We start from the raw sequence: 20,976 nt of genomic DNA on the forward strand, positions 1-20,976 counted from the left end.
CCGGCTGGGTTGCTCATGATGCCTCTCTGCACAAGCTGCTTTCAGGGACTGTCCGATTGCTGTGATGGGATGGTGAGCTGCTTGTGCGTAAAATCCTAGTCCCTCAGAGTTTGGCTAAGTCCACAAACCTCTGTCTGTGACGGAGCTCCTTAAGCATGGCTCCATCAGTCGCTCGTAGAATCGGACAGTGGGCGTTTACGGAACTTCTTCCAGCATAAAAGTTCCTTAACGGAAACGCGTCTTCTGGACTCTCGGCGTGACAGTTTCCGGCGAGGAGTGGGTGTCCCTATGGGAGGTCCTGAAACCTCCCCACTATTTTCGCTGGAAGTGTCTCTGAGCCCTCCCTCCGACTCACTTTCCCTTGGAGCTCTTCCTCTCCCCCTGCTGGTACCTTCCCCAGCTGATAAGTCTCTCTCAGCCTCTGTGAGCCCTTTCACCTCCTGCTTCTCCGATGGCAGTTCCCTGACAGATAGCCACCCTGGCTTCTTTAGGCACCTTCCATGTTTCCGTCTCATTGGTATTGCGTGAAGTTGTGCTTTTACTATCTCCCTCTTAACAAACTCCCAGCCATCATGAACTCCCTTTCCTTTTAGTATTACTGTCCATGGGACCTCACCCAGCACTTCCCTAAGTTTTATGAAGTCGGCTTTCTTAAAGTCAAGAAATTGAGTCCTAGTATGCTTGGCTGCTCCTTTCCGCTGTATAGTAAACTTCAGAAGAGCATGATCACTCGTGCCTAATGATCCTTCCACTTCTACCCCACTAACCAGGTCATCAACATTGGTTAGGACCAGATCTAAAATGGCTGTTCCTCTTGTTGCTTCTCCCACTTTCTGGACAATGAACTTGTCTGCAAGGCCAGTGAGGAATCTGTTTGACCTTATGCTCTTGGCTGAGTTTGACATCCAACAAATATCCGGGTAATTGAAGTCCCCCATTACTACTATCTCCCTTCCTTTTGCATGCTTGGCCAGGAAGGCATCATCTATGTCCTCCGTTTGGCTTGGGGATCTATAGTAAACTCCCACAATGAGGTCACTGTTATTCTTCTCTCCCTTAATTTTGACCCAAATGCTCTCACTTTGGCTTTGAGGTTCTAAATCTTGGATCTCTTCACAGGTATACACATCCCTGACATATAACGCCACTCCTCCTCCTTTCTTGTCTGGTCTGTTTCTCTGAAATAGATTGTATCCCTCCATTATTACATTCCAATCGTGGGACTTATCCCACCAGGTTTCAGTGATGCCTATTATGTCATATTTAGTTTGCTGTACCAAGAGCTCAAGCTCATCTTGTTTGTTTCCCATGCTTCGTGCATTAGTGTACAGACATTGAAGTCCATTAATCATTCCCCCGTGTCTCTTATTTAAGGATTTTTTCCTCCCACCACTAGGTCTGCGTGCTGTTTGCTCCATTCGGTCTATGACATTTGGATGATCATCTTCATCAATTGATAGACTCCTACCTTCAGGAGCACTGTCTCCCTCCCCCACATTAGTCAGTTTATAGCCCTCCTGATGAGGTTTCTGAGATTTTTGGCAAAAACATTCCTCCCAACCGTTGTGAGGTGCAGCCCATCGCTTGCCAGAAGTCCATCTTCAAGAAACTGCAGTCCGTGATCTAAGAATCCAAACCGTTCCTGTTTACACCATTTGCGAAGCCAGTTGTTCACTTCCACTATTTTTCCCTCTCTCCCTGGGCCATGTCGTTCAACTGGGAGGACAGATGAGATGACAATTTGTGCATTTAATTGCTTCAATTTCCTGCCCAGAGCCTCGCAATCTCTTTTGATCTTCTGGAGGCTATTGCTTGCAGTGTCATTGGTTCCCACATGAACCAAGAGGAAGGGGTATTTGTCAGTGGGTTTTATGATTCCTTGCAGTCGTTCAGTTACATCTTGGATCTTAGCCCCGGGGAGACAGCACACTTCCCAAGACATCTTGTCAGGCCCACAGATCACTGCTTCTGTTCCCCTCAGTAGGGAATCCCCTATCACCACTACACGCCTCCTCTTAGGTCTGGTCGGGGTTCTTCCGTGAGCTGTCCGTTCCAAGGTCGCCTGCACATTCCCTGAGGACTGACTTTGCTGCTCGTCTTCATATACCTGATCGGCTGTAATGAGGGAGAGATCCTCAAATGGAGTCTGCTCTTCGTCTTCCATGCTAGGGGAAAGGACCTCAAAGCGATTGTGTATTTCTAAACAATCAGAGCGAACCCTGGGCCTCCTACTTCTTTGAGTCACGTTTCTCCATATATCTGGCTCCTGTGTTGGTGAACTAGCCTCCTTCTCAGGGGAGTCCCCTGTCTCCTCCTTGGTGGAGACAGTGTGCTCTGTTGCTTCCAAGAAGAGCTCCAGCTCTCTAATTCTTTGGCGCGTAGCTACACGTTCCTCCAGTTGCTGGACTTTGTCTTTTAAGAGGGCAATCAACATGCAATTGCTGCAGGTAAAGCTGCCTGCAACCTTTGGCAAGATGGCAAACATTGCACAGGAACCACAGGCGACTGCAGCTATTCCCTCACCCTCCATCTTGAGAACGTGTCGTTGGGGGTGACTACAGCGGTCCTCCATCATAAAAAGCGTGAAGACAGGACAAATAAATCCCCCCAAAAAAACCTAGGTCTCCCCCAACAAACGTTTGAGACTAGCTCCCCTAAATCTAAAAGATGGATCAAACTGCGCGCGTGCTAGGCGTGCGCCGCTGCCCTACAAGCTCTGATAAGCTCCTCCCACAGCTAATCACCTACCTCAACAGAAGCCCTGCCCCCTCTGACCTTTGCACAGAGAGAGCAGCTAATCAGCCACAAGAAACTCACACAAGAAAACCCTTTTTGTTCCTTCTTCAGCTGCTGCCCTACAAGCATCTTGCCCTACAAGATGACTGATGGCATGGGAGTCCCATGGGACACCTTTGCTAAAATATCTGCACTGGCAGCTCATATGCTACTGGGCAAGGCTCAAGGCTCTTATGTTATGTTAACATACAACACCCTGAATAACTCAGGTCTGGGGTGCCTTAAGAATCATCTGTCTTAGCCTGATCACTGAGATCATGCAAAGGAGCATTGCTATTTGTCCCCCATGTTACAGAAGCAGGGAAAGCAGTTATCTGGAAAACATTCACTATTTGCATTCTGGACGAGTAGAAAGAGTAGCTTTGACTCTTAAAAATTCCTACAAGGACAGTAATGGGGGGGCGGAGGGGGGGCATCCTGCCAGTAGAAATTTGGTCTGTCCTTCTGTCTGACACACTCTTTTTCTATGTTCAAAAAGCCTCCTCCCACCATAGGAGGAGCATTCAAATAGGCCGTCCCCTGCCTGACACCTGAAATTGTCCAGACTTGTCCCACTTAGTTCTCCTGCAGAGGTGGGGAACTGCCATCCCTCCAGATGCTGTTTGACTCCATCTCCCATCAGCTCCAACCTGAACAGCCAACAGCCAAAATGGTGGGAGCTGCAGACCAGCAACATCTGGGCGGCCACAGGTCCTCACCACCACCGTTCTGCTGTTTCTATTAAAAGCCTCTCAGAAAAACTTTTCCTTAAAGATCAGCATTTTGGCATGAGAGATACGCAGTCCTGCTGACTGATATTTCTAATCATAGGTTCCTCTAATGACCCTTCCCCCCCCCTTCTGAAAGCAGCATACTGAATATTAATTTGGCACAGACACATCACGTTCAATGAATATATACCCCATTTAAACTTCATTGTCCATTGCATGCCAGCCATGCAGGACCTAGGGGCTTGTATTCACTGACCACCAGGCAAGGGTTCAGAAAAGACATTTTTCCCCTTCCATGAAAGGGAAAGTAGCATCTTCCAAGGACAAATACTAGCAACACAATAATTGTTGTTGTCCCTCAAGCAAAATCACACTTCCTCCCCAAGCCTGTGTGGCCCAGGGCCCATTCAGCCTTGACTCCCGGCCTGTGCTGAAGGCAGAGCCACCCTGACCAAGGAGGGAAAGCCTGCCTTGCTATCAGGATTCTTTCAAAGCCACAACTGGGAAGGAAGCATTGGGCAGGGATAAAGAACTGTAACAGGAGGAAAAAGTCCTTGGAAAGGAAGCCACTGGATTCAAACTCCGCTTCTGAGCCACTTAACTACTTTCTTAACTACCACTTAACTGAACCACTTTACTACTTTCCACCCATGTATATTATTGAAACTCATCTTACAGTATTCATTACTACCTATTTCTGTTCTGATTGATTCAGAATGCTAGATGCCACTGTTATGTACTCTGTGAAACCAAAGGACACTGCAGCCTCAGGCGAGGGCTGGGCTTGTTTTTATGCCCAGAAAGCAGACCTGAGTAAAGCCTTTGGCAGAAGTCTGCATCAGCCCTCTCCCCAGCGCAGCCATGCCCCCAAGCAGACTAGTGATTGCCCAAACTGTCGACAGCCATGGGACCCCAAAACCAGGAGCCAGGAAGCAGCAGGTGGTGGCTGGGCCACAAACACTGTGCCACCCCCAAAGAAGTGTTGAACAGTCATTCCCCATGATGGCAGTTATGGGATTGTTGTCTATCACAATGGTGTATGTTTTGACTCAACCGAGTGGGAAGTGACGGAGACAAGATGTTTGTGTTCCTGTGTTCCGTGAAGTGGGACTATTGTCCTTTGTTCTTTCTCTTTGCTGTCTGATGCTAGAGAGAGAGGGAGCCATGTTGCAGTGCTCCGTGTGTGCTTATATGTAAATACAGTAGATTAGCCCAAATGCTGAGTTGCTGAGTTCTGTTACGCAAGCTGCGAAGACACTGCGGATCCCTAAGTGTGCCGATGTCTGTTGGCATCGGCCCCTATGATGTTTGGGCAGAAGAAAGCTTTTGAAGCTCCCGAACGAACGACCAGGAGGGAGAGAACATGCTAGTCAGGCATGTGTCTCTGCCAGGGTCCTACTCGAGAGTAGGACAAGCTCCTGACAAGAAGATGGCCAGATATTGCCCCAGTCAAGGTGCCTTTTTTGTTATTTTTAATATGTTCTTACCCACTCTGAGCACAGTTTCTGCAATGGAAGGGTGGGGAGGTAAATATTCTTTGTAATATTCTCAGTGCTCACCACTGAAAACATCTTCTCTTGAAAGCAGTCCACATGCAACTTTAATGCCCCTACAACAGGCACTGGTCTCAGTGCGTGGAGCACTTGCACACTGCTGCTATGCAACTATAAAGAAACTGCAAAGCACATTCTTCATGCGTTTGGCATACCACACATGGAGCTTGGCCAACAAAGTTGGCTAAGACATTTACCATTGATCCAGTGCACTATTTCTAAGCCACAAATCTGTGTCCAATCGTTCATTTTCCTTGCAAAATCAAATCCCACAGTCTCAGCCAGCCTGCCTAAGCAGTTTTACAGAAATCACTCACAAGCTAGCAGCAACACTCAAATCTATTTTTTTAGGCTTACAGCAGGAGTGTGAAGCTTCCAAGTCGTGGAAGCTGAAGTTTGGTTTTCCAACAACCAGGATCAGCTCATGTCCTCTTCCATCTGTGCTAATTTAATGGGAAGAGCACCTGTTTCCTCACGAGTGTTGCCAGACGCTAGTGTGAACCAGATCAGGGCCGACCAAGTGTACCCAAGACACAATATTGCAGGGCAAGATACACATTACCAGAGCCGTAGCTAAGTGATCTTGCGCCCCTGGCAGAACCGTCCAGATTGCGCCCTCTAGCCATGAACATATTAGCTGTTCTTTCCACCTCTCCTCCAACCCCCCCCCATTCAATTCCTCACACACTTCAGCTTGTAATGAATTATTTCACAGAAAATCCAATATTAAATTTATAATTTCTTAATAAAAGGTTTCAGCAAAGAAAATGACATTGTGATGTGAGTTGACAGGTTTTTAAAATGTAATTCAGTTGTAAAACAATACACAGATAGGCCTAAATGAAACAAACAAACAATATCATAGTGATTTGGTCCACAATGATAACTTTACATTATACTATATGATGTAAAATGGCATTACTTTCACAATATATGTGTTATTTGGTTGATATAGAGTAAGAAAACTTATTATTATTCACAAGTCACAAGTTACAAGTTCTTATTCACAAGAGTTGTCATTTTTTTAAAAAAAAAGTCAAGTTAGGCCAACTCTGGCTTTAAGTAGCAATCTCCTCAATGAAGTCTGATGTGGTTAGAACTTTATTTTTTTCACATTAACCAAAGAAAACTTGTTTTGGCAATGATCCACTCAGGTCACAGCAGGATTCAGCTACTGATGCTATGTACTGGAGCTGAGAGGAGGACATTTGTCAGTGTGCTATGTGATTGCTATCAAGTTGGTTGGGTTTTTTGTCTTCTTCCATTTAGTGAGCTTGTAAAATGTAATAAAATTAAAGAAATGGCACAAAGAGTTGACTGGTCACCCAGAAAGCCATGTAAAATAGTACTATTAAGTAAACAAGGCTACAGTTATGAAGAAATCAGAAGAAAAATTGGTGGAAACTTAACCAAAGGTGGCATTTCTAATTTTTTGAAGAGGTATCAGGAGACTCAGCCACTACAAAATCAGGAAGGCAGGAAAAGGTGCACAGCAGCAAGTGATGATAGAAGAAATGAGAGACTGTGCCTATGTGACAGAAGAAAATCATCTGGGTGTATACAAGATGACATGGTGCAAGGTAATGTGAAGTTGAGTGCAAGGACTCAACACAGACTGCAGGAATATTGTCTAAATGCTAGAATTCCAAGGAAAAGGTCATTGTTATCTCTCAAACAAAGATTCAGAAAATGAAACTGGGCATGTTAACTGGACAGCGGAACAATGGGAAAGTGTTATTTGGAGTGATGAGACCCAAATCACCTTGCTTGGTAGTGATGGCATGAAATACATGAGGAGAAGAATTGGAGAAGAGTTACATCCTACTTGCATTACATCTACCGTGAAACACTCAGCGTTATGATCTGGGGTTGTAGGACAGCAAAAGGTGTGGGCAGAATTTGCGTCATTAATGAGAATGTAAATTACATTATGTTGCAAGCCATCCTGTAAGGGCTTTGTTCTAAAAAGCAAGATGCAAATATTTTAAAACAAAGAAACAGGTAAACCTGGAAATACATCAGTGGTGGTGGTCATGAGCAAAAGTCATTTACATTTTTAAAAAGGGATAACCTTTCGCACACACAAGAACATCAATAAAGCTTTCTGCTCCCTGCTGCACAACATTTCATTACCACATAGATCATCCAACAGCATGCACATTTTTTGCTTTTGAGCAAGGGGTGGGGGGTTTTATGGCATTTGCTTGACTCCAATAATAGACCATTCCCCCAGCAAAAAAGGGGGGTCATCCTAAAACCTGCATGCAATTAAAGCAACACAGAGGTTTTCTAACTGAAGTTTCTGCAAATGGAGAGTATTCAAGCAACACATCTTATATGAACTGACAAAAGAACCGAAGACGGCTTGGAATGCGTTATCACACTTTCTAAGTGTACATTTCTGCAGTCAGAAAAATGGCTGGTGCTCAGATCTGCAGGGAATTATTAAAGACACATTAAAATATATAAGGAATGCAGCAATCTGGCTTCAGATAAGATATGAGCAGATCCACATGCTCGCTCTCAACCCCACATGGAAGACACATTGGATTGGGGACAATCAATACAAACTAGAATTTGCCACAAGAAGAAAATGGCTCCTGCAAAAAAAGCTCAGCAGTAGAGCATCTGCTGTGCCTGCAGAAGGGGACCCAGGTTCAAGCCCTGGCACAGCTGGAGAGACTCGGACTGAAACTTCTGGAGATCCACCAGGTGGATGTGCAGAATAGCTAAGGACTTTGGGGAGGTGATTTACTATGTGTTGGAAAATATATTTAAGGTAACTCTCCCCCAAATACCAGAAGCTTTCTTACTGTGGATAACTGGAGCAGATACCCCCCCCCAAAGAAACAGAGAACTCTGTTTCTTTACACAACAATTGCAGCACCAATATTAAACACACAAAAATGGCAAAATGAGGTGGTACCTACCAAAGAAGAATGGCAGCTGAAATTGATAGAATATGTAGAATTGGCAATTTTGACGTGTAAAATTAGAGATCAGAAAGAGACTGATTTTAAAGAAGATTGGAAAATGTTTACAGAATACTTAAAAACTCAGTTAAATTGCAAATAGGATTGCAGTAAGAACAGCAGCGGGGGTGAACTTTTTGCTTTTCTTTCGTGATAAGGTGAAGGTATATAATATGCAGCATAAATTGAACCATGGAGGGAGGGAGGGGAAATCAAAGGTGGAATAATTGATTGCTAAATTTGGAATGTTGTTGAATTGTTATTATTATTATTGTTGTTGTTGAATAAAATTATATAAAAAGGGCAATACTGAACTAGATGGACCAATGGTGTAAGTCAGGCTTCCTCAACCTCAGCCCTCCAGATGTTTTTGGCCTACAACTCCCATGATCCCTAGCTAGCAGGACCAGGTCAGGGATGATGGGAATTGTAGTCTCAAACCGTCTAGAGGGCCGAGGTTGAGGAAGCCTGGTGTAAGTCATAGAAGGCAGCTAAGCTCCTAAAAGAGCACTGAACATAGAAGGCTGGCTCAGACCACGTCAGACCACTGGTCCATCCAGGGCTCCCCACACCAGGGTAGCCAACATCCAAATGCTGCTGGACTATAACTCCCATCATCCCGCATCCAATAATCTATAATAATATGCAGAGGGTTACCTACACTGTCTGGCAGCATTTTCCAAAGTTTCAGGAAGGGCTCTTTCGCTAACTGATCCCTTAGCTGGAGATGTAAGAGCCTGAGCCTGGGGCCTTCTGCATACAAGCAAGGTGTCCTACTAGAGGTACGGCCCTTAAGTTCCAATTAGAGGCCCAGGAGTTTTATCTCACTTCTAAACCAGACCTTTCAGCCTTCTCTTCACATCTTCCCTACTCCCTTCCTCTGCTCTTCCATATCCCTGGGCAAGAGCTTGAGGCGGAAGGGAACTGTGTACACCACCTTGAACTCCTTTGAAGAAAAGTGGATTATTAGATAGATAGATAGATAGATAGATAGATAGATAGATAGATGACTGACAATGATGATGGAGGAGAATCTCGTCCATTTACTACAGAGATATACGTCCACTGCATCAGCATGTAATTCAAATGCAAGCAAAAGGTAAGGCAAACATCTCCACTCTACAAAATAAAACTGCCATCTGACCCCTCTCTCTCTTTTTCTGTGGCAGCTTGGAAGAGAGTTCCACTCCACCACTTTATTCCCTACAATCACAAAGCTCACTAGGGAAAAAATCTTAGAACTCTCCCACGAAAGATCCCAGATGCAATGTGTGCAAATAGCCTCTTATACGCAACATGGATTAGAGCCATTTAGAGGGAATGATTTGTAATTGAAAACCCCTGCCTTTGCAAAAGGGCTAGAGAAAGAGGAAGAGGAGGAATGCCAGAATGCTGACCTGGCCATGAAACTGAAGTTCCTTCACCATATAAGCAGAGGCAGGATTGCGTAAATGTTATGTGCATTGAGTTTAAATGACTTTAATCAAGGATGCTGGAGAAATATTTTTGGGCACACCAAATATGAATGCCAAGTGCGTCCATACAGTTTGCAAAAGAGAGAGAAAATCTTAAAGACATGAAGCAATTTAGAGAAAATCCACAGGCGGGGAGGCTGTCAGGCCTGGCAACAAATGGTTCAAAAAGCTAAATGTGTCTGCATTAGCTGAGTGGTAGGCGAGGAAGATGTGGACTAGGCTATAGGTATGAATACCAAGAAAGGGTGAGATGTTACGGATGGAGGAGGGAATTATACCTAGGAGAAATGAGAATAATGAAGTGAAAAACTGAGACACACACAAAAAGAGAGAGAAACTTGGGGTGAAAACTAGGAAAAATGTCTGGGATTTCAATGGAGTTGGTTGGGGAATTCTGAAAAGGGGAGGGGGAAGGATGGAATTTGATCTAGTCACACTTCATTGAGTTTTTAAAAGAACAGACTCTTTGGAGTGCCGTTAGTTTTTAATTTTCATTTCAGGGCAAAGAGAGTGGGGAGGGACACCAGCTGTTAGAGGCAGACATTTGCCACGTTTCAATAGAAACACCTCCCTTTCGGCTAAGGGGGAAACTAAAGGGAAACTTACAACTGGTCATATTTTGAGAACCTGATAGGGACACACTGCACACTTTTGTTTTTTAGGCATAAGGGTTGAACCTGCAATGTCTATACAAATCAATACACTCTACATTATTTCAGATGGCGTGGCATTTTATTTTATCCTTGTGAAATTTTGTTTTTATGTGAAATTCTGAGAATGCCTTTTTGGTGTTGTTGATTAAGCAAGCAGCTTCTCAGGTGCAAGGCTGGAAAGGAAGGAGGCGGCATGATGGTGTTCTGGTTCTTCACAGACTATGGGGAATAGGAAGGGAAGCCTTATCAGTACACTATTATTCCTCATAGAGTCTTACTCTTTATTATTTAGAGCACAGTAGTACTTCCGTTCTGGAAGTCTGTTCGACTTCTGAAACATTTGACTTCCAAAGCGTGGCTTCTGATTGGCTGCAGGAAGCTCCTGCAGCCAGTCGGAAGCTGCGGAAGCCCTGTCGGACGTTCGGCTTCTGAAAGAATGTTCGAAAACCAGAACACTCACTTCTGGTTTTCGATCGTTCGGGAGCCGGAACATTCGAGAGCTCCTGAGGCGTTCGGGAGCCGAGGTAGGACTGTATTTTAAATAAAATAAATAAAAACTATTCCATTTTGCCAAACCTCTGATCCATGTGTTGAATTCACAGCATATTGATCTCTCACTCACTCTCCGAAAGAGATTGTAGTGCATACATTAGTGCAGAGATTCAGGCTCTGGCCTCAGTCCCAACCAAAGTTGTTGGATCTAACTGCCATTAAAATGAATGGAACTTAGGTTGCCCACAAAGTAACTTATCCCATTTATTTCAGTGGCACTTGGACATAACCAGATTTCTGAGCACTGGGACCACTATATCCACATTGAAGCCCCATGTTTTCTGGGAAACACTAGAGCAGGGGTCGGCAACGTGCAGCCCGTGGTCCGGATGCGGCCCACAAAGACCGTTTTACTGGCCCATGAGCCAAACCAAGCCGCCCGCTCGGCGAGTCCCCAACATGCTGTGCTAAACTGGCGCAGCACGGCGCGGGGACTTGCCGAGCTGTGCTGCAAATCGTGTCTACGCATGCGCAGATACCAGAAATCGCAACTGCGCATGTCCAGATGCCGGAAATCGCTTCTGCGCAGGTGCAATTTTCGGCATCTGGGCATGCGCAGAAGCGATTTTCGGCGCTGCAGACATGAGCAGACACGATTTCCAGGATCGCACTGTGCCAGTCCAGCGCACAGACAATCTCTGTGGGAGTGATCCAGCCCATGGCCGGTAAACCTTGGGATCACTAAATGAAATAGATAGATCAACATCTTATCTCATACTTAGCTATGCAATTCACTCATTCTGCCTTTATCCCTTGCCTTGCCTTGCTTTGCCTATGGATCACTCAGATCTATTTATTATTATAATATAATATTGTTATTAATGATAATAATACTGATTTTTAAACATATGAATTGCATTTATATCCCACCTTTCCCTCCAAGGACCTCAAGGTCATATACATGGCTCTACCCCTCCTCACTTAATACCACAACAACCCTGTGGGGTAGGTTGGGCTGAGAGGCAGCAACTGACCCTAGGCCCCCCAGTGAGTGGGGATTTAAATGCTGGTCTCCCAGGTCCTAGTGCAACTACTCTAACCACTACATCACATAGGTTCTCATGGCAGCATTCTGTGCATTAAAGAGTCTGGCAGGAACAGGAACCTGAGTTCAAGTTCTTCATCTGGCAGTGAGTTCCAGGACGCTTCACTCCCATGAACATATTCCAAGCTGTATATCTGACTGCTGGCCACACAGTGAACCCAAGGCTCCCATTTCTTTCCCCAGCACAGATGACGGCTTATGTTAGCTGAGATGGCTTTAAAAGGGAACCAGGCAAATTAGGAGGACAGACCTTGCAGAGGAGGCTGTTCCATTAGGGCAAATGCAGCCCTGTTCCACCCACTGCAGCCTACCTTCTGTCCTGGGCCTTCACTGGATGCCCCTGCGTTTCAGTATTATGAGAGATCCACTTTGTCCACATCAGGCATAGTTTTATATAGCTCTGCAACTCCCACAGAATCATAGAATAATAGAGCTGGAAGGGACCCTGAGAGTCATCTAGTCCAACCCCCTGCAATGCAGGAATCACAACACTGATGACTGGCCATGCTGGCTGGGTCCAGCAGAGCCCCAGGTTCTCCATCTCTGCTCTAGATGTCTTCACATTCTGCTTCTAGGCCTTCCAGAAGCATCCGACTAGCCACAGTTGTATAAACAGGAGAGTGGATTAAGTGGACCCAGCAGGGCTCTTCCCACACAAGCCTGAGAAAGCCCCGCACGACTCTTGGGTGCTGCGCAAGTGCACTTACACTGCTCATTACAGAGAAGGAAATGCTTCCCCTCTTGAGACCCATCTTTACCTCTGGCAAGCCTCAACACTTTCCCTCTAAGTTAGCGACTTTTTTATATATAAAAAAGTTTTGTTTGTTTTAATTATCCTTTTCCCTTCTCGTTTCAAATCCTATCGTGTCATGTTTGTAGGTTCTAAGCAATCAGCAAGGACTTACTTGCCCTGGTTTTTCTTTGTAACTTGTACAACACCTAGCACAACTTCAAGCACTTGATCAAAAACACTACAAAATAAGACTTTTTTAACCAACCACCAGTCTCTATTTATTATTAATCACACAAGCTGAAAAATGTAAGCTCAAACTTCACATGCACCAAAGTGTCAGTCACAAGAAAGCAAGTTCTGCCTTAAATGAAAAAACAATAAAAATGTAACGACGAGGAAATGACCTAATGGACCAAAGCAGATTGACTTAATTTGTTATTAATTAACTGCCCCAAGCAGAATCCATAGGGGGAAACGACCCAACACTAGGATTCCAAATAACAGTTCTTTCCCCTTGATAAATTATATTAACCTCATGGAATGTTCCAAATAAAAGAAAAAACTCAGTGTTCTCTGGATGCCAGCGGGGGGCCTCAAAACATTACAGCTAATAAATTAAATTACTGCCCAATTGTATGAACTGGGAGGTCATGTACTATATGGAGAAACACTATAGATTTCCCAGCATCAAAAGCTTGCTCATTTTCCTAGCTTTCTGATTTGGCTTTTGGGAAGTTCCTCTAGGGCCGGCTTCACCATCCTGATGCCCTCCAAAAGTTCTGAACTACAGCTCCCATCAGCCACAGGGAGCAGAGCCAAGCTGCCTAGGGCTGATGGGAGTTGTGGTCCAAAACATCTGGAGTGTGTCAGGCTGGCAAAGTCTGATCAATTGTATTGGTGGGGCAGAAACCAGAAGAATCTAGGAAGAGCCCTGCTGGATGAGGCCAATGGCCCATCGAGTCCAGCATCCCACTCTCACTCTCAAGAAGGATCTTGACTGGCTGGGAGAGATGCCTTGGACTCCAGGGCTGCCCTGCTGTGCGGAACAAGCCCTTCTTGAGATGACCATGTTGTAAGATCCGGACTCTCTCCATCCAAATTCAGGTGAATAAATCATATTTCCTAAAGCTTCAACAGCCCCCGCCGTGTCTTGATTCTCAAAGGCACACAGCCCCTGGGTGAGTGCCTGGACCCCCCTGGAATCTTGCTGCAGCTCAGCAGAGAGCGGGGGTGGCACCCAACTTTTGTAATGAAATTATGTGGGTGGTTCTCACCCAGCCAAGCAATTACTACATTCTTTCAGTAGCTCTTAACAGTCCAATGAATCCCGCAAAGATCCTAAAAGCAAAAGCAAAGGGAGCACCACTTACATTTGTGTTGCAGAGTTTGTGCTGCTTATAGGCTCCAGTGCACACGATGGCCGAGGTCCTCTGAGTGGGAGTCTGGCTTTGAACTGCCCTGTGAGCAACAGGAACATGAGAGACCAGCTCTGTGCCATGGAACAAACTCTGAGATGCTGGAAAGGCTTGCAAGTGGGGCCCAGCCTGGGGGTAAACAGAGTCACTTGAAACCTGAGTCCTGGGTGGGGCCCTGGAGTCCTCTTGGTATAAGTTTCCATGGCGAGGCGAAGGGTTAAAAGGGTGAGCAAAAGGGCTCTGAACCGCTGCGGCCCATTGCTGGCTGGCTGCATTCCGGGTTGACTGCCGCTGCCTGCGTGGCTTGTTGGGCTCCTGCCCCGTGTCAGTCTGCAGAGGTAGGATATAGGGCACTTTTCCGTAGCCATACTTCCCAGGTCCAATGGGGCTTTTATTTCTGCCTCTGAAGACAAGAGGGGCAGGGTGTGAACATGAACAGGTTAGCTCAGCAACAAATGAAAACAAGCATGAATTTATGGATACTTTCAAGGAGAAGTCCAGGTTAGGGGGATGTCCTAGCAGGATGTCCTGAGGTTGCCAGCACTGCTCACTCCCCCAGGTCATTGGCTCAACTCAAAGTGGTGCACCACAGAGGTTTCTGGAAGTCCCGTCATCCCCAACTGCTGCGCATGTGGGCTGTGTCCGATGGAAACTGTAGTCTGGCAACATCTGGAGGGTACCATTTTGGCTGCCCCCAGCTTACCTGGTGGAAGCAGCTGCTTATGGGAAGCCATCCACCATCTGGCCTTGTTCAAGGTGCTTGTGAGTAACTCTGTGTTGGGTATTCCAGGGTACTGTGGGGATCAAAATGGCTGGTAGCTTCCCACTGCAATAAATCAGGTAGGTGGCCAGAAGATTTGCAGAAGAAGGGGGTTTTAGCCTAGGCTCTTGGGTCCAGCACCTGCCCCAGGAGAGCAAATGTTGCCGTCTCTCCAGTGCACTTTGAAACCTTTTAACAGCCTAGATGTCCAAGAAAGGACCAGTGCCCCAAACCCTTCCTGCCTCCACCACTGTTACATATCCCTGAAGACTTTGCTTCAACCATGGGACATTGTATTGCTTTAGGTTGCAATAAATTTCCTCCGTGTTAACGGCGCCAGCCAACATGGAGACCTCCAGATGTTGCTCCAGTTTCCAGCATGGTGTGGAGGACACCATGTGAGCTACTCCTGATTTAGAAGTCAAGAGGCTTTCGTTCTGCATGAAGATATATTTGGAGGGAAAACACTGTTGTACTACCATAAAATAAATAAACAGCAAATCCTACACACTGCTTGATTGCAGCAAAACCTCTAAGTGGTTTACATGAAATATTAAAATTATCAGCAAAAACAGATTTTAAAAAGCAATTAAAAACATTTAAAATTCAATTTATAAAAACTTAAAAGCAGCCTGCTGCATCAGGCCAGTGGCCCCTCTAGTCCAGCATCCTGTTCTCACAATGGCCAACAGATGCCTGTGGGAAACCAGCAAGCGGGATTCAAACTCAAGGGCACTCACTTGTCATTCAGCTGGTTTTCAGAATCATTGTTACCTCTGGTTCCCTCCAACTTCCAGTTCTTCAGACTGGAGCAACAAAGAACAAGCAGAGGCTCCATGTTCACAGAAGGGATTATGCAAAGGTTGTGTATGTGATTGTAACACATAGCTCAGGGGTAGAGCATTTGCCTTGCAAGCAGAAGGTCCCAAGTTCAGTCCCCAGCATCTCCAGGTGGGGCTGGGACAAACGCCTACCTGAGTCCCTGGAGAGCTGCTGCCAGTCAGTGTATGCAGTACTGAGCAAGATGGACCAATGGTCTGGCTCGGTATAAGGGAGCTTCCTATGTTCCTCTTTCACCAGGACTTACTTGACAAATTCTGCTCACTCAGCATACAAAAGGGGTTCAATGGGTAATTAACCCAGCTACTTCCCAAAACCAGCAATTTAAATCCAGCCTTGAAATTGAATGGGAGCCAGAGGAGCTGTCATAGCACAGGTGAAACAAGCACAAACTTCCTATCCCACAATGCAGCAGAGCTCTTTTTATGCCCTGGGAGGAAACATGCACTTGGAGATGATGCCACCATGGAGCCAAACATGCCTTCTCTCCTGATGCAAGCAGGGTCTCAAGGACTTGAGAGTGCCTCAGCTAGGGTCTCCTTTGTTCAGAGCCAGCCCCCAACCCCAACTCCCTAAAGCAACACCTTCTTCAGCTAAAACAAAAGCATGGGACAAACATTTCTGATATGCATTTTCAGTAGGAAAGGCAAGCTCCAAGCCTCAGTTCAGAGGCTCTTCCCAAATTCCTTGTCCCGGGAGTGTTTGTTTTCTTACTCACCCTCTCCCATTGCCAGTCAGGGTGCTTGTTACACTGACGTCTTTGAGATCATTTACATAACCTTCCAGCATTTGGGGTTTATGATCCATTTCGACCCTTTAAGCATGTATGAACCAGAGTGTTGGTCACCAACCCTAAGAGAAACTGTCACTCAGGACTTGTTCACATGGCTTCGTTTGTTCTTTTGAACAAACTGCAGCAGAGGTACCTTTTTCAATTTTCTGTCATGACATATGGAACTGCCCTGGGCTTGAAAGAGAGGGAGTTAAAATGACAAGGCAAAAATGGGGAATGATGAAAGAAAGAAAATGGCAACCTATGTGGATCAATGGTTCCCAAACCTTGGGGAGGGGGCCCTGCCTATAAAGTCATCCCCAGCGCCCCTCCCCCAATAAAAAGCATAATTCAGAATAGTGGTTTGCATGACCCTCTAAGGAAGATAATAACACAATAAAGTTCAAAAGAGTAACAATGAATTGCCCATTTATTCAAAAACCAGTTAAAACTATTTAGTTTAATTCATTCAACAAAATGTATGAACTTAATCTAGTGATACCATCTTTTTAAGTCTGGTAGTCAACTGCACAAACCTGCCACCTGCTTGGCCCTTCCTGGTACCCCCCCGGGGGGGCAGTACTGTCCAGTTGGGCTGCTCAGATAGCACACAACCCTTTCACTGGCTGCAAATGAGCGAATTCTTTCGGCAGCTGGATACTTGTGAGTCAAGGCCCCACTCCCTGCTTTGTGATGAAATAAGACACATGGGCACAAGTTAATGGGCTAAAAAAGGCCACAACTTTATTGGTTACAGAATGTGAGTGGTATTGGCTTAGGCATTGGATCCGAACCAACTATACTTGACTCCTGCCCGCTCTGCAGGGAGTCACACGAGGGTTAACAGCCTGTAGGGGGAGCTTGTTGGTGCAAATCAACTGGAAGCTTTCCCCTAGAGTCACCAGAGGGTCGTGCCATGGCCCTAGCCACCACCTGGGCATCAGACAAGAACCACAACCACCGGATTCCTTTAACGGAACACCCTTCAAAGGAAGGGGTAGGTGATGGCCACAACCTCGCCTCCAACACAACACATTTTTCAATGCCTAACCACCAAACCTTACAAAGTTGTGACGATTTGCTACCAGGTAGGCAAAAAACCAAATGGCTGGTGCCAATCTGCCAAGTGGGGAAAAAAATCCTACCAGGCCCCTTGAACAGGAGACCAACCGAGGTCCATAGCAAGGTTAGGTGCAGAAGCGAAACCTAGAGGGAGGGAGGGCAGGTGATTCGAGGAACCCGGAAGAAAACAAGGATGAGCTTGTGGGCCCGTGGCCGTTTAAATGCAGCTAAACCACGCCCCCCCAGCCAGCCAGATTGCTGAGTGATGCAGGGGGGCCCCGGCCACACACCCCTGCGAGTGTGGGAAGCAATTTCCGCTCACAACCCCTCCCCCTCTGGGAAGAGGAGAGGCTTTCCTGGAAGTTCTCAGACTTCCATTTGGTTTGCAGCCAGCCACCATTTTGTTTTGCCCAGAAATAACAACAAATTCAACTGAGCTGAAATCTTAACTCCAGGGAGGGGGGACTGGATGCCCTCTAGATGCCACTGGACTGTTATGAGAGGTTTCTGTATCCAACCAAGTGCCATCCAGAAGAAAATCAGAGAAAACAAAATGGAGCAAATTAGGAAAGAGATAAGTACAAATGAGAAAGAACTGTCAAAAAAACCCCATAAACGAGATCACAAAACAAAGTATCAAAATGTTGCAAACCAAATTCTCCATATTTTTAAACCATGAAATTGAACATAAATTAAAATGGTTAAAACAAAAGAGTTTCCAATTTGCTAACAAACTGGGTAGAATGCTGGCTTGGCAGTTAAAGAAGAAACAAAAAGAAAAGACGATAGGAAAACTCATAAAAGGAAGGAAAACAATTGATGAACCTGAGGAAATAAGCAAAAGTTTTACAAAATATTTTAAAGATCTCTACCAAGCAAGAAAGGAAGATGATGAGAAAATAGAAAAATACTTCAGTTAAAGTAAATTTCCAAAAATCACAAATGATAAAATTGAATATTTAAACTCTCCCATAAAAATGATGGAAATTCACCAAGCAATTACAAAGGCAAATCTAGAAAATCTCCCAGAACGGACAGACTCTTGGCAATTTACTAAAAGAAGTTGGAAAATGTGCTTTCATCACCACTTAAGACATAAGATACTAAAGGAGGGGCTGATACCAGAGTCATGGCAAGAAGCATTCATAACGTTGATCCCAAACAAGGGAACGGATTTGACATCAATCAAAAACTATAGACCTATATCACTCTTGTACAATGATTATAAACACTTTGCAGATGTGGTGGCAAACAGGTTAAAGAAAATATTGAAAGACCAATAAATGAAGACCAAGCCAGGTCTCTACTGGGTAAACAAATGAGCAACAACATGAGAATGGTGATCGATATTCTAGACTATTTAGAGATGAGACCCGGCAAGCAAGCAGCATTGATGTTTTTAGATGCTGAAAAAGCATTTGACAATGTTTTATGGAAATTTATGGAAAGAACTATAGAATCAATGGGGTTAGGGGAAATATTCAGAAGGGGAATAAGGCAATTTATAAGAACCAAAAAGCTAAATTGATTATAAATAATGAATTATCAGAGAGCTTCAAAATAAGGAAAAGAACCAGACAAGGTTGCCCACTCTTTCCATTATTGTTTACCATGGTTCTGGAATCACTGGTGACAATAAGAATGGACTCAGAAATAAAAGGAATTATACTAGGAAATAAATCCTTTAAGTTAAAAGCCTTTGTGAACGTTCTTATTATAACAACAGAAAATCCATTAGAAAGCGTACCAAAAACTCTGGAAAGAATGTATGAATTCAGTCAGATGTCAGGATTTAAATTGAACAAAAGCAAAATGAAATTGTTGGTAAAAAAATATGTGGGACCAAGAAAAGCAGGAATTACAAACAAAGTCTGGTTTGATGCTAACGGAAAAAACAGAATACCTAGGAATTTGGGTTTCAGCAAAAACATCAATTTATTTAATGATAACTATAATAAGATATGGAAAGAGATAAAAAAGATTTGGAAGTTTGGAACAGATTAAACCTGTCACTTTGGGGGAGAATCTCAACAATTAAGATGAATGTGCTTCCAAAAATGTTGTTTACATTTCAGATGATTCCAAATTGGGGAGGGGGGACGACTGGGTGCTTTAGGAATTGGCAGAAGCAGTTAGGAACAGAACAATTGGCTGGAACAGATTAAACCTGTCACTTTGGGGGAGAATCTCAACAAAACCCACTAAGTTTTGTTGCAGAAATAGGTGAAAGCCACATTTCCTTCGTCAGAAAAGCATCTGAAAACAAAGACGCATCTTTAATTCTCTAAAGGAGCACAAATCCTAGCCTGGAACCCCCTGGAATCTTGCTACTTCTTGGCTGAGAGTGGCGCCTGGCTTTCGTAATAGTATGCTACAGGATGAACAAAGCATATTTATTTTTAAATACCTGGCAAACATTTATTTTATATATTAATGATGATAGCAATTTCCAATTGCCTCCTGTGAAATATGCTATGAGTCATTTATCAGCTTTAAGTGAGTTGATCATAACGCCTTGAGGACAATATCCTGATAATTATATATAAAACAATTTTTTAAAATGTTAACTACATCATAACACTAATAGTAATATTTTTTTTCAGAGAATGTGGCTGAAACAACCCACTTTATATTTCGTGTGTGTGTTTTCATTTTCATTCAGTTCATTCTCTTAGCTTTTTCTTGTTCCTTTGTGTTATTTTATGTGCATCTTCTTGCTTAAATGAATAAAAAGATTTTTTAAAAAAGTTTTTAAAAACAGTACATCAACTCAGGCAAATTTTAAAGTGGGGCATTAGCTTTGAAGCAATCATTAGAAGGCAAGCTTCTGTTTAACATATCACATGTTTAAAGAGGAGAATGTCATGACATTCAACATCTCCTGAGGCTTTCAGGTTTACTGGACTTATCTGAAGTAGAGGACTATCTCACTGATAAAATGCAAGGCTGCTGATATCTTTTCTCTAAGAACCACTTTTGTCCTGCAGTTTAGTTTATTTATTTTCCAATGCTTGATCTCTCAGAGGAGGTGTAACCAGCTGGAAGCAATGAGAACCACCATGATCACCAGAAACCAGATTAAGGCCACGTTCACACCATACATTTAAAGCACCAGGATACATTTTTTTAAAACTGTCAAAGCTTCCCTCAAAGAATTCCGGGACCTGTAGTTTGTTAAGGGTGCTGTGAGTTTTTAGGAGACACCTCCCTCTCCCATTCCCTCAAAGAGCCACAAGGCCAAGAATCATAAAATCACAGCTGCAGAGTTGGGAAGACCCAACTAGCCCAACCCGTGACGAGGATCTGATTGACCACTCTGGAACCACTCTGGAAATAGGGGCAATGAATGGGGGTCACTTTTGGCAATGGGATGTTTCCCATTAGACACCTCCCCTAGCTCAGATTCCAAACTTTCATTTCTCTTTTTTAAAAGTCTCTATATAAAGCAACAATTATGGTGCTGGAGGAGACTCTTGAGGGTCCCATGGACTGCAAGAAGATCAAACCGATCCATTCTTAAGGAAATCAGCCCTGAGTGCTCACTGGAATGACAGATCCTGAAGCTGAGGCTCCAATACTTTGGCCACCTCATGAGAAGAGAAGACTTCCTGGAAAAGACCCTGATGTTGGGAAAGATG

At 44.5% G+C, this 20,976-nt stretch overlaps 1 protein-coding gene across 4 annotated transcripts in view; it reads right to left on the bottom strand.

Annotated features, from left to right (window-relative positions):
• Positions 1 to 20,976, bottom strand: part of THSD4 (thrombospondin type 1 domain containing 4) — a 507,461-nt gene that overhangs the window by 355,158 nt on the left and 131,327 nt on the right. For 3 of the 4 annotated variants that reach the window (XM_053364384.1, XM_053364385.1, XM_053364383.1), the window contains exon 5: positions 13,860 to 14,307. In XM_053364384.1, the coding sequence (XP_053220359.1) occupies positions 13,860 to 14,307 (448 nt within the window). Of the gene's footprint in view, positions 1 to 13,859; positions 14,308 to 20,976 lie in introns of those variants that run through there. The other variant, XM_053364387.1, reaches the window with a different exon arrangement.

This window comes from Podarcis raffonei, chromosome 14 (assembly GCF_027172205.1).
Source record: "Podarcis raffonei isolate rPodRaf1 chromosome 14, rPodRaf1.pri, whole genome shotgun sequence".
Taxonomy (NCBI): domain Eukaryota; kingdom Metazoa; phylum Chordata; class Lepidosauria; order Squamata; family Lacertidae; genus Podarcis; species Podarcis raffonei.